A 14,848-nucleotide genomic window follows, 5' to 3' on the forward strand; every position below is an offset into this window, starting at 1 on the left:
AAAAACTGAAATGGTATTTAGCAAGAAGGCAGATTTTCCCCTGCAACAAGCTATAACCTTTGGCTACAAGGGTCTGAAATTCCGTTTTCTTCAGTCACCATAAGATCTCTCCAAAAATTTCAATAAACTTTGAAAATACCACAATGCAATCAAAACTTAAAAGATTAATTTGGTGCAAACCTGGAAAGCAAAGGCGAATTTTTTCTTTCTTTTTCTAAAGTTGCTACAATCTCTAGCTACACTCAAGCTAATTAGAACCAACTAATTTAAATTAACAGCGCTAAATATTACTTAAATAAATTATAACCGATGTTGCATACGTACTCCTAAGTTAATAATATATTAATTTTCAAGAAGTTGTTAAACACTCTTTGCCTAAATTTTCGAAAAAACTTCAAGCAACCAAAGTTATAAATAAATTCAAATGTGGGAAGTTTCAAACCGCATTTCAAATCTAATGCATAACAACTGTTTTTACTGGCAAATAAACAATTGATTATCAAGGTAAGTCTTCTAGCATTACGTCATCTAAGTCGTATTCCACATTTTGAAAAAATGAAATCACATGATGGTCAGTGGTAAAAACTCTCAAAGATTGCATGGGGTGAGCTGTTTTCTTCCAGTATAAAGTGAAATAACAAAATTTTCCAGCTTTCTGATAAAAGAAAATGCATTATCAAATGAATTTATTTTTACAAATTTTATATAGTTTTACTTTATAAAAAGTATTCAGTTGGTATTCAGAGTATTCAAAAATATTTCAAAAGTAATCACAAAATAAAGAACTAATGTTTCGAAATATTTGTAAAATTTTGAGAATATTCTGGCTTGAAAGCGTGACAAATCTTAAATAGTTTTGCTGGAAGAATCAAAAAACCTGGTCAGGTTAAAAATTCAGAAGAACTTGTTCTAGATGAAGAATTTTTATGGACAAAGAATTTGTAATATATATAACTTTGATCAAAATTACTGAAATTTACATACAGTCATTATTGTTTGTTCTTGATGCGCCTCTACCTGTCTACACCTGCAATAGCTACTATTTGCATTTGTAGAAACCGGCTAGTAAAAAGAGACTTGACTAAGAAATAAATCGTTTTTAGATTGTTGCTGCTGGTGATTTCTGCAACTGTAAATAGAAAAATACTTCGTCTGCCATAAAAATATTTGCAAACCTCTTTGTGGAGCTTTTTAAGCTTTGATATGCATTTCATTATTTGGAAATTTGGCAAACAGATGTACAAGACTGAATGCATCATGGAGCATCGATGCAAATCTATTGAAAAAAGGAATTGATTGTTTGCCAGTTTAACAAAAGAACAGAACAGGATCCCAAAGATTCTCGATGTTTTGATGACATAAAAGAGAGAAAAGTGCGCAAAAGTTATAAAATTAATGCAAAGAAGGAAAGAAATGAAACATAATTGATATGTGTTCTGACGATTTTTACTCTGAAGAGTGATAAACGAAAAGCTTTAGTATGTTTCAGAATGTTTCATAATTTACCAATAACGATACTTTACACGAACAACTCCGTTTGAAGTTCGTAAACCTCAAGCTCACATACTTGAAGATATTCTTGCCTGTTCAAGAACACAGTCACATACCGACCAAGCAACAGCCTTGGACAATTGAATATTTTTAATTCACCAATTGCCAACCTTCCATATTTTACGCAAAGCGCATTGTTTCGTCCGCCACTTGATCGATCATCCCCGACACTGATATCGAATGGATTGATTTTTTCTTGACCCCAAGTTGCGCCACTTCTTATTTGGACACTTGTGATAGCAGCTTGCCTTGTAAGGTCCACTTGCCACCAGGGTACTATATCAGCTTTTGTGATATTGCATCGCTGCCAGGCCCCAGTTTTGTCACCGTCATTTCCAAAGCTGGCAATAAATGTAATTCCATCATATTTATAAGCAGATGAATGCGAGGACGGTTTTTTATAAGCGATATTTCCTTGAACGCCTGGAATTTAAGTCAAATCAAAAGATTTTATTAGTAAAAACATCTTATAGAATACTCCATCTTCTTCTTTACTGTCAAATTGCAACATAAAAATGAAAGGATCATACAAGAAGGAGCAAAAGTCAATGACTACCCTATGGCCATTACATGGAAACACTCACTGCTAACCCATGCATAAATAAGATTGATTAAGGTAAAACAGAAAGAAGTTATGCAAAATAAAATAATTCGGAATGTGATGTGGAGAGGAGAAATGTTCACAACCCCAATCGTAGCTTAACAGAAAGTTTAAGGAAAAGTCCGTTCAGTTAATGAAACCATTTTGTAATTTAGAGAAATTCAAGAAATAAACTCAGAAAAAATTCAGAAAAAAATCAAGCACTCCTTAGGTAAAATTGTGCCTTATTTTGATCTTCACTAATTTTTTTTGGAAGAAGCATCAATTACAATTCATAATGGGTAGAGATCTTTTCTACACGCATAAAAGGATTTACTATCCAGTTATTGATTACTAACTACAGCTGTTGATTACATGGGTTTGGAAGTAACCACTCATACCTCTTCTTGCTTGTTTCTTAGACCATATAACGAAGTTCGATCTCTCGATTGGGATATCTTGCTCATCTCTAAATTGATGAAAAATGTGGTTCTTGATATCCTTAACAACGTAACGACAGGTGTTATCAAGGCTGCATTGATGGAAGGTCTTATGCAACGTGCTTGTCGTTATCTGAGTTGGGTTGTGCACTTCTTCGAAAGCAGATTTGCTTGTACTTTGACTCTCATCTGACTTTATTGAAGCATAGCAGAAAATATTGAGAAGCAACGTCGCGAGCATGAAAAGTCCCATTTGGACAATAGACTGATTGAAATCTTTCCTAGAAAACAAATTAAATTGATATTAACTTCAATTGTGAAAAAATATAATCAACATCATTTTAAATCATATAAAAATGCTGTGAAAATGTAGCATTATTCAAAGATCTTACATATTTTTATCAATAACTTTTTATTTCAAATAAAACCTTTGGAAAACTAAATGCAGCATTGTAGATTTCCAAATTCAATTTTTAAAGGATTTAAAGGATCTCCAACGTTTTAAAGGTTGATCGAAAGGGGAGATCTGTGTTGATACTTAGCGCAAAGGCATTCAGGGGAAAATTTTGTAGGTCGTGACTTTCTTATCTAAGCAGATGAGACTTGAGCGTTTACCATTTTTTGATACCTTGTTTCTAAGCTAGGAACTAAGCCCAAACTTGTAGGTTTTTGGAGAGCAGTTGGCATTGTTTTGCATTTTTGTTGACCCTTGAGGATATCAAATTATCAAAAAATCTGTAATAAGACCTCAAATCCCCCCTGGTCCTGTCCTGTCAGCAAAGTTTTTTGCTAATACCCATGCGACATTTTGTTGCAGAGCTCGAAATGATCTAAGCTGAAAATTTCTTGCTCGTAAAATGTAAACCTAATAAGCCCATTTGAAGTAAACTCTGCGAAAATAAATGAAATGATTTTAAGTCAAAGGAAAGGGATGGGGAAGCACAGACAAAAGGATAAGATTTTGATTACCGATTAACCGGAAAAGGGATGTTTGTATTGCTCAAATTCGGAATAGTCGGAATGGGGAACATTAGACTAAAAAATAAACAAAAATTTACTTTCAAATTGTTGGATTTTTGTACAACTGTTTTTGTTTCTGTCCAACTCAGCAATACTTTTGTCCTCTCAAAGTTGAATTATTTGCGCGAGGAAAAGATGTGAATCTAAAAATAAAGAGCCATTTAGGCTTTAAATCATTTGTTGAGGGATTTTGTGGTTTGTTAAGCTAGACAATTGAATTATTCCTCCTGCATAATTAATGCAACTCCTTCGTATTCTTTAATTGGTCCATTGCTAATGAATGCAATCCCATATTACCTAAAAAACTGCGAGATATATCTAGCAAAGAATTTCTTTTAAACTCAATTTCTCAGCGATAGACACGGGACAACTTTCTGGAAAAGTTTCAAAGCTGGCAGGGGTTGCTTAATTCTAACTAACTGTATACAATACGGCCAAATGATATGCGAAGAGACCTTTTGAAAGAGTGCAGTGCGGAAAAAAGGGAAATGGAAACATGGAGAAGGATACTTGCCCCTATCAACATCCCTCCAGAAAAAATTGTACACATTTTCGATGTTCGCTAATTTGGCTTCCAAATGTGTCTACCCTAAAATTTGTTTTGGAAACATGAGATATAAAGCCAATAAGCTTTTCTAATAAACAGAAAAGGGTGGGCTCATTTTCCCTTTCATGGTCTACTAGTTAAGCTATTTGTTTGCTCACTTGAATAAATTCTTTTAGAGTACATGAAATCCTGAAATTTTTCTGTTGGATTTAATATTTAAAGAATTATAGAGAAGAAACGCGCAAAATTTTGTATGCAAGATGAGAAAAGTTTTGGTTGATATGTAATTTAAAACTCCCAGGGGATATTGGTTTGGTACAAAGAGTAAATTATATTTTTCTCATTGGCTATCCCCTTGAACCTAAATTCTATCACTACAATATCCTTTAAATTAGATCTAAAAATTTGACATCTCTTAAACCTTTTTTATACAATTTAAACAAAAAAAAAATCCGAAGGTTAATAAAGGAATAAAATTTTAATAAATGATTTAATAAAATTTATTCTAAATATCTGATAGTATGATTATTTGACAGGCCGATAAATCCTTAGGTTTTTGAAAAAACTTTAAATATTCTTCTACTTTAATTAGATAAACAATAGAAAATTTAATATTGATCAATGCATTTCAATACAAAAATATTCATCATCAACTGTTGATAAAAGATCATGAAGAAATGGACTTTCTTGAATCCAAAAGCACTTATCTATCTAAACTTCTTTAGAAATTGAAATTTGCGCAATTTAATAAATCAATCGACTTGCAGCAATTGATTCGACGCAATTAGAATCTTAAATAACAACAGATCCTTCGAGTTACTAAAGCAAAACTCTTATTATAATGTATGTTTGTATTATTATTTTCTTATCATTCTAAGCAACAAGAATTTCTGCAGGTTGATTATGTAATTATCTTTCGGCAAAAATATTAAGGAATTGCATCTAAAAAATCTTTAATAACACTAGTGTCTGCGTGATTGTATGAAGATCATAAACAAATGCATGTTTTCAAATTTATTGATAATTTCCGATGTTGGCAAACTTAAAAACAGATTCCAATTACAATTTATGGCAATTTTAGAATCGGTTGATGGTCAGTGCAAAGTGTGTTCAAAGTTGGTAAGAAGTGAGCTGTTTTCTTCCAGTATAAAGTAAAAAGACAAAGTTGTCTGGTTTCCCGATCAAAGAAGATGCATTTTCAAATGTATGTCTTGATTTTGAAATGTTAATATTATATATCTTTTTTATTTGTTCATCCACAAATGTCAACTCATTTTACATGTTTGTCCTTTTCTTGATTCTCGGCATTGCTCCATTTGCTAGTTTTAGATATTGTATTTCTTTCTTTCCCTTTTATTTACTTACTTGCCAACTTTAATTTTGTTTTTCAACGATGAATTATGACAATGATTACTGTCTCATTCTTTCTGACATTATCTTACATAAAGTTTTAACTTATAGCAAAGGTTTTCTTGAAGTAGATCTACAACTCTTTTAGCCTTTATAGAATATTTTGTCTTGAATGTGTAACAGTTTTATTAAAGTTTTGCTTGTAAAAACAAAAAAACATTTTAGACTAAGGTTCCGAAGAACTTTCCTCCGGGTGATTAAAAGTAGCTCAGCATTCTAATGGAAGAGTTTTCTTGTGACAAAGAATTCTATGTAAGATGATTTTTATAAATAATTGCTGTAAGCTTTCTTTTGATTCGTGAAATTTTATCATCGAGATTTTGTTATACTTATAAATAGCCATTGTTACTAGGTTTGATGCGCATCTTTATGTTTCTATCTTTAATGGACAAAGAGATTTTTTATTTGCTTTTGTAGAAAACGGCTAGTAAAAAGTAAGCCTTGATTCAGTACTAATATTTTTCCAGACTGTTGCTGCTGGTGATTTCTATAAATATAGATGGAGAAATACTTCGTCTGCGATGCAAGATCTTCGCCAATTTTACTGCTGTGCTTCAAGATCACGCACTAAGTTCTACATTTCGTTCTTTGAACAACTTGGATGAGCAGTTGTGTAAGGTTGAATGCATCATGGAGCATCGATGCAAGTCCATAAATTTAAGCAAAGAGTTGGGTATTTGCCAGTTGAATAACAAATCAGCACAGGATCCCAAAGATTTTATTGAAACACAGGAAAAGGAGGGTTGGACATATTATTCAACCCGTTTTGAAGAGAAAAATGTAAGCTTTCTATTGAAATAGCTATTTGAAATTCAACTTCATTCATAAATTTAAAAACTAATTTGATGACTGAAAATTGCGGAATGTGCGCATATCGAAGTCAGTTGAATAGAGTTGTAAAGTGATGACATAACAAAAATATCTTTTTAGAATTTTTTGAATTTGGTTCCCATTTTCTTAAGGACCATTGTGTTATGCCTCTAAATGTGCAAAATCAGACAATTTTGTTACAAATTAGCAGAGACATGGCCACATGTGCATTGTTCTTTCCCAATCAAATGCTGTATCTCGGTCTCTGTTCAAAACTTTATGAACGAGCGAAGATAACAGTGATTCGTTAGCAAACTTCAAATCTTTCATTGGCCGTATCTCAACCGATTTTTGACATATTTGGCCAATTTTCCATACTTGAAAGTATTTCATGGTGATCTTTTATGTTATCTGGTTAAAATACAAAAATTCTAAAAATTGGTTTACAATCACCTCAAACACAGTTTTCAATCTTTGAATTTTTAGCTCTGCAAAGAACATGGCCTTAAAGAGCAAGAGCCATTACTCTAGTAAATTTCATGACTAATATAGCACTCGTGATATGATGTGATAAGACAATTGATCATTTTACATTGCAGGTTGGTCAGTATTGCCAAGCAAATGATTCTTGCAGCGCCGGACATAAATGCATTGACACTTGCTACTGCCCAGGGTATAAATGCATTGGTAAATACAATAGTAACTACATTGCTTTTCGGGTACAAAGGCCTTGTTTAGCATTTTGTATCAGAAGAGTTTTTATTACAATTTCATTCTGTAAATTATCTTCCAGCCACAGCAAAGAATATCGCCTATAAGAAGCCATCTTCCCATTCATCTACCCATAAATATGGCGGAATAGAACTTGTTGCAAGCTTTGGAAATGATGGTGTCAGAACGGCAGACTGGCAGAGATGTAGTTTCACCAGTTATGAAGAGCAACCCTGGTGGCAAGTGGATCTTAAAAAGGTAGCCGCTGTTACACATGTTCGGATAACGAATTCTGTAGACTGGCCTACACTTGATATAAACCCATTCAATGTTAGTGTTGGGAAAGATAGTTCAAACGGCGGAAGACACAATGCGCTTTGTGTAAACGGTGGAAAATTGGCTGGCGGCGAGATAAAAACTTTTTATTGTCCAAAGCTGATGATGGGTCGCTACGTGAGTGTGTTTTTGAACAGGAAAGAATTTCTTCAAGTATGCGAGTTTGAGGTCTATGAAGGTATGTTTCAAATAATATTTGTGGCTTGTTTGTTTTATATATTTGTTTCAAATATTCTATGTTTATCTTTTGGCTCTTGGTTAAGTATATGGACCAGGCAATATCACTTAATTTGTTGTAAAAATACAAAGCTCCATCTATTTGTCTTCACCTAAATAGTACATACAAAGTCTAAATGAAGAAAGAAATTTTCTCTTTGACAGGTTTCTCTTTGACAGTTGAAGTAAGGGTATGTCCAAACATGAAATTATTATCCAAACTTATTGCCAAAGTGGAAAAAAAAGATTATGCGACGAAAATATCCCATTGATTGATTGGCTTTTCATTAAGGATTTGGCATGCAAGCTCAAAATTATCTTTTACAATTGATGTACATGCAAATTGTCTAAAAAAACCGTCTATTAAAACCAGAACCTTAGGCAAAAAAAGCAAAAAAGTGAGTACTGATCTAAACTTCAAAAGACAGCTTCAATACTATTATTGTGAATATGGCATAAAAGGTATTTATATATAGCTATAATGCAAATCCTCGAAGACACGCTTATAACGAGAAGAAATGTCACGTGTCCCCGAGGACTTGCCTAAACAATGCTAAACATATCTAATTATAACAGGGTCAAAAGTTTAAAATAGTTCTACGTAGACAACAACAAATAAATAAGATTAAAAACAATCTGTTTGCTATAATTACTGATCTAAACCTTAAAAGACAGCTTCAATACTATCATTATGAATATGGCATAAAAGGTATTTATATATAAATTTTTGTTCGTTGATAACAGGATGCAGATCTTCTTGCGACTGGTTAGTTGTTATGCCTTTTGTTGTATCATGCTACGCTTCAACGTCTTTAAAACGTTAGTCTGTAACACTTAGCATAACTTAACAAAATGCTTCTACCAATTACAGCCGTGGGATATGTGTTTTTTTCTTTCAACATGAATCCAATGAATTTCAAAACTAAGATTCAATGTATTTAATTTGACCATAATCTTGATAACAGCAGAGAATTTGGCATATAAAAGGCCGTCCTCACATTCATCAACACTTTCAATACAAGATATCCCGTTAGTTGCCAGCTTTGGAAATGACGGTGACAGAACTGGGGCCTGGCAGCGATGCAGTATCACAAAAAAAGACATAGTACCCTGGTGGCAAGTGGACCTTACAAGGCAAGCTGCAGTCACAAGCCTTAGAATACAGAATTCCGAAACTTGGGATCCTCACAGAATCAATCCATTCGATGTCAGTGTTGGGGACAATAAGTCAAATGGCGGACGAAACAATACACTGTGTGTGAAAGACGGAACATTGCCAAGCGGAGAGTTGAGAAAGTTCGATTGTCCACAGGTTCTGATGGGTCGTTACGTCAGTATCTTTTTGAACAGACAAGAATATCTTCAAGTATGCGAGGTTGAGGTTTATGAAGGTATGTATATTCACATGAAAATTTACTCCTTTAATGTTGGTCACGAAATGTAAATTAACTTGCATCTTGCTCATTGGGCCATTGCTTTGATAAAGCAACTGCTTTTTTGGCTTTAACTACTTTTGGCATTTCATCGACAAAACCAAAAAGATTGGGGTCACAACAATACAAAGCAAACAATTTAAAAAATTTATTAACCTGTAGAGAAATATCTAAAGAGAACAAATGCATAGGCCAATTTGCACGGAGGTCTTGTAAGACCAAAAGCAATTTCGAAGAGAATTCTTTTTGCAAGTTGGCTTCCGATGTTCCCGAGAAGGTAATCCGTCCATGAAATAGATCCAAAAAATGATTCTAAGAGGCTTTAGTGGATGGAGGAAATAGCAGTTTAGAGCAGATTTCATCACCAAAACCCGTTTTCTTGAAAATGGGTCCTGACACTTTGGTGCTGGAAGTCAAGGATACATAAGCATTGACATTGTTTAGTACAACTTTTGATTGTACAGATATGTACTGTCATAGAGATGTACTTAATGAGTATACTTCAGGTATATTTATGAGTATATTTTCATTTTATTTTGGAGACTAAGATTATTCTTAAATTACTATTTAGCGACCAAAGGTGTAACTGAGTCGCATTATAATGTTAATATGTCTATTTCAAATATATATCGTGAAACTCGCATTTGCTTTGCTTCCCAAAACACAAAAATAAACACTATATCCAATTTTAATTTAAGCTTGAGTCTTTGATTATTTTTACATTATTTTTATATTTCAGCGATTTAAATTCAGCCTCAATTTTCTTATAGACGATATTCTTAAAAACGTGTGTAGCCTGAATTGAATTTTAGGTTGAATACAAATGAATAGAGGCTTGATATTAATTCTGTCACATTGTAATATTAAAAGTATATTCTAACATGAACTTTGCATTTTAGATTTACTCTGAAAGAAGGCTTGAGAAATCTATATTTATTCTCCACTTTCTGGCAAGGACGAATGCATGGGAAGAGAAATTTAATATATCTGCTACAATCAGCTATAGAGGACATTAAAATTGCACGAAGATTTCATGTTAGGTGTTTGAACTTTCTGTACCGCAAAGTTTGGAGATGGCATGAAATATTGAAAACCTAGCATGCTGAGGTACTTTTCGTCTGACACTCTTCACCCAAATAGATAATATTGACAGTTTGCACAAAATTTTAAATTGCTTCATTTCGTTCTTAAAATCCTGATGGAAAATAAGCCATCGTCTTTTCATCTAGGTGTTTTGGAAACAAAGCAATAGGATCCCAGCTTGTTTCGACAGCAAATGTTCGCTTTCTCTCTTTGGCAATTCACGGCTTTAAAAAGGCCTATTCTTTCTCTTGAGCCACTGTCGATCCATACTTGGATGTAAACTTTCTGCCTACCAATGGTAATTGTCAATCGTTTATACTCTAAAGATTGTCGAATGCAAAGAACTTCAGGAAGCTATGTTTCCGATTTTTCATGGAAACTTCAAAATGTATCAAAAAGTAACAATTATTGTATTTTATGTCTATCTATCTATTAATTATGAACAGTGGGGGCGAGGGCTGAAAAATATTTTTGGCTTGTGACTTGTGCTTAGTTCAAGAAATTTCAATTACAAAAAAATCAACTTTTTCCCCGAAAGATTATTTACAAAGACTCTTTCAAGAATGGATAGCTTGATGTTTTCTTTAAGCACTAAGAGCTGTGAATAAAATTTTTGACTGCAAAAAGCAGAAAAAGGTTCATAAACAGAAATTTTGCAAAGTGTATTTATTATTTTGACTTGGTTATATATAGCAAAGCACAAGACCACTTTATCGAGTGAGGAAGTGATTTGAATGATAGTCTTGTTATTCGACTTATGATATTATAGTCTCCTTGATCTTCAGAAAATCTAAATCGAGCTTAATAATTATCATACAGATTGATTTTATGCATATATTGCTAGGATGCAATGATTATACACGTAACGTGAAACAAAAAATGCTATTACTTTTTTCTCACCTTTACTAATGAAACACTTGTTCATCTTCTATATTGCTTTATAAATAGTTGTTTGCTCGATCTTGGCACATCCTACACTTATGGCAGCAGCAAAATGCATCTAAAGAGCTTGTAAAACTAAATACAGATGCACACAAATGGACCAACGCAAAGTATGTTGGGTCTAATTATGCGATGCAAATTCTGTGCTAGTGCATAAGGCGTCAAAGTTTTGTCCAAGGAGCCTTAAAACCGAAATCACTGTCGAAGTAAAATTGATAACGGAACATGAACAATTTATTGTTCAAAATCGGACTTGCATTTAATGCCCTTTATAACGTCAAATTCCAAATATTTAGTTTCTGAAGACTCGTCTTTCCAAAATTATGATCGAATATATAGTCCGAATTTTTCATGCATTTAATTTTCAATATATCACTTAACAACGTACCTCAGAATTTTACCATGCCAAAAACTGAAATGGTATTTCGCAAGAAGGCAGATTTTCCCCTCCAACAAGCTATAACCATTGCTGCAAGGGTCTCAAATTCCGTTTATTTCAGTCACCGTAAGATCTCTCCAAAAGTTCCAATGAACTTTGAAAATACCACAATGCAATCAAAACTTAAAAGATTAATTTGCTACAAACCTGGAAAACAAAGGCTAAAAAATCGATATTTCCCTGGACCACGTAGAGAACTATCAACATCCTGTTGTTTGAAAAATTCCTGAAAAACTTTTTTTTATTTCTTTATATAAAAGTTGGTACAATCTTTAGCTACACTCAAGCTAATAAGAACCAACTAATTTAAATTGACAGCGCTATATATAATGTAAATCAATTATAACCGATGTTGCATACGTATTCCTTGCGAAGATCACAAGTACAATGGAACGATCAAAATTCTGAGACTTTTTTCTTGAATATTTGTTAAGTTGGGGAGTATTTTATTTCGCTTGAAACAGGACTTACTTTAATCAGTTTTGCTCTTAGGAGAAAAGGTGGGCAAAAAGTATCTTTGAGTTTCCTTTGGACTAGTTGATGGCTTTCTATAAATAAAAAACTGTATTTCATTGCAATTTCGTTGGGGTATGTTGTACAGATTGATAAAGAAGGTTCTACTATTCTACAAATTGTTGCCTTGCTCCCAACATTTGACGTCCCTGAAAAGTTTTTAATGTAAATGCATCAAAAGTCATACGCAGGTTGAAAAAGCGGTTAATTGAAAAAATGATTGAATAAAATTTATTCTTTATATTTGCTGCGTTGAACATTTAGCAAAGTGACAAATATGACCTTTTCAAGAAAACATTGAACCTTTATTTCAGTTTTGATAATGTGAACAATATATTTTTCCAGTTTAATTCATCGCTAAATTTACAAAATATTAATAAATTCAGTTCAACCAAAATCTTCAATATTTGTTCAATAAAAAGCTTGTACAGAATGATCAACAAAATTAAATTTTATTCTGTTTTATGAAGAGCATTATCAAAACTTCTTCAGAACAAAAATATTTTGCTCTAGTTGATGAAGCAATTGAGTTGCAGCAAGTGATTTGGAGCATTTTACAACAAATATCTAATAAAAGACAGTTCATACAGTTAATTAAAGAAATATATTTTATATTCATATTTGTCTTATCATTATATATTTTATAGCATTGAATAATAATGCTTTTGCAGGATGTTATAGCAATTAATTTGCAGTAAAAATTGAAGAGGTTGTAATTTAGACATCTTAAATAGCAACAGTTTCTGCAAGTTATTAAATCAATTCATTTCCATGAAATTGTTGAACACTTTATTGCCTAAATATTTGAAACAAAAGCAAGCAACCAACATTATAAAGAAATTCCAATGTGGGAAATTTCAAAACGCATTTCAAATCCAATGTATAACAACTGTATTTACTGGCAAATAAACAACTGATTATCAAGGTAAGTCTTCTAGCATTACGTCATCTAAGTCTTATTCCACATTTTGAAAAAATGAAATCACTTGATGGTCAGTGGTAAGAAAGCTCAAAGATTGTATGGGGTGAGCTGTTTTCTTCCAGTATAAAGTGAAATAAAAAAATTTTCTAGTTTCCTGATAAAAGGAAATGCATTATCAAATGAATTTATTTTTACATTATTTTATATAGTTTTACTTTATAAAATGTATTCAGTTGGTATTCAGAGTATTCAAAAATCTTTCCAAAGTAATCACAAAGTAAAGAACTGATGTTTCAAAATTGTTTTAAAATTTTGAGAATATTCTGGCTTGAAAGCGTGACAAATCTTAAATAGTTTTGCTGGAAGAATAAAAAAACCTGGTCAGGTTAAAAATTCAGAAGAACTTGTTCTAGATGAAGAATTTTTATGGACAAAGAACTTGTAACATATATAACTTTGATCAAAAGTTACTGAAATTTACATACAGTCATTATTGTTCGTTCTTGATGCGCCTCTACCTGTCTACACCTGCAAAAGTTACTATTTGCATTTGTAGAAACCGGCTAGTAAAAAGAGACTTGACTAAGAAATAAATCGTTTTTAGATTGTTGCTGCTGGTGATTTCTGCAACTGTAAATAGAAAAATACTTCGTCTGCCATACAAAATCTTTGCAAACTTCTTTGTGGAGCTTTTTAAGCTATGATCTGTATTTCATTCTTTGGAAATTTGGCAAACAGATGTACAAGACTGAATGCATCATTGAGCATCGATGCAAATCTATTAAAAAAAGGAATTGATTGTTTGCCAGTTGAACAAAAGAACAGAACAGGATCCCAAAGATTCTCGATGTTTTGATGACATAAAAGAGAGAAAAGTGCACAAAAGTTATAAAATTAATGCAAAGAAGGAAAGAAATGAAACATATTTTATATGTGTTCTGACGATTTTTACCTCAAGCTCACATACTTGAAGATATTCTTGCCTGTTCAAGAACACAGTCACATACCGACCAAGCAACAGCCTTGGACAATTGAATATTTTCAATTCACCGATTGCCAACCTTCCATCTTTTATGCAAAGCTCATTGTTTCGACCGCCATTTGAACTATCATCCCCAACACTGACATCGAATGGATTGATTTTGTCTTGACCCCAAGTTGCGCCACTTCTTATTTGGACACTTGTGACAGCAGCTTGCCTTGTAAGGTCTACTTGCCACCAGGGTACTATATCAGCTTTTGTGATACTGCATCGCTGCCAGTCCCCAGTTCTGTCACCGTCATTTCCAAAGCTGGCAATAAATGTAATTCCATCATATTTATGAGCAGATGAATGCGAGGAAGGTTTTTTATAAGCGATATTTCCTTGAACGCCTAGAATTTAAGTCAAATCAAAGGATTTTATTAGTAAAAACATCTTATAGAATACTCCATCTTCTTCTTTACTGTCAAATTGCAACATAAAAATGAAAGGATCATACAAGGAGGAGCAAAAGTCAATGACTACCCTATGGCCATTACATGGAAACACTCACTGCCAACCCATGCATAAATAAGATTGATTAAGGTAAAACAGAAAGAAGTTATGCAAAATAAAATAATTCGGAATGTGATGTGGAGAGGAGAAATGTTCACAACCCCAATCGTAGCTTAACAGAAAGTTTAAGGAAAAGTCCGTTCAGTTAATGAAACCATTTTGTAATTTAGAGAAATTCAAGAACTAAACTCAGAAAAAATTCAGAAAAAAATCAAGCACTCCTTAGGTAAAATTGTGCCTTATTTTGATCTTCACTAATTTTTTTTGGAAGAAGCATCAATTACAATTCATAATGGGTAGAGATCTTTTCTACACGCATAAAAATATTTACTATCCTGTTATTGATTACTAACTACAG

General features: G+C 32.8%; 2 protein-coding genes across 2 annotated transcripts in view; both read left to right on the forward strand.

Moving 5' to 3' along the window:
* Nucleotides 1-14,848, forward strand: part of LOC135691497 (uncharacterized) — a 66,195-nt gene that overhangs the window by 12,896 nt on the left and 38,451 nt on the right. The gene's annotated exons all lie outside the window — the stretch shown is intronic.
* LOC148958129 (fucolectin-1-like) lies at nt 6,764-9,332 on the forward strand. The gene is made up of 2 exons (XM_089113399.1): nt 6,764-7,583; nt 8,587-9,332. The coding sequence occupies exons 1-2, from the start codon at nt 7,508-7,510 to the stop codon at nt 9,063-9,065; spliced, it is 555 nt and encodes a 184-aa protein (XP_088969525.1). The 5' UTR covers nt 6,764-7,507; the 3' UTR covers nt 9,066-9,332.

This window comes from Rhopilema esculentum, chromosome 17 (genome assembly GCF_057945365.1).
Source record: "Rhopilema esculentum isolate cy_ngs chromosome 17, ASM5794536v1, whole genome shotgun sequence".
NCBI classification, from domain to species: Eukaryota; Metazoa; Cnidaria; class Scyphozoa; order Rhizostomeae; family Rhizostomatidae; genus Rhopilema; species Rhopilema esculentum.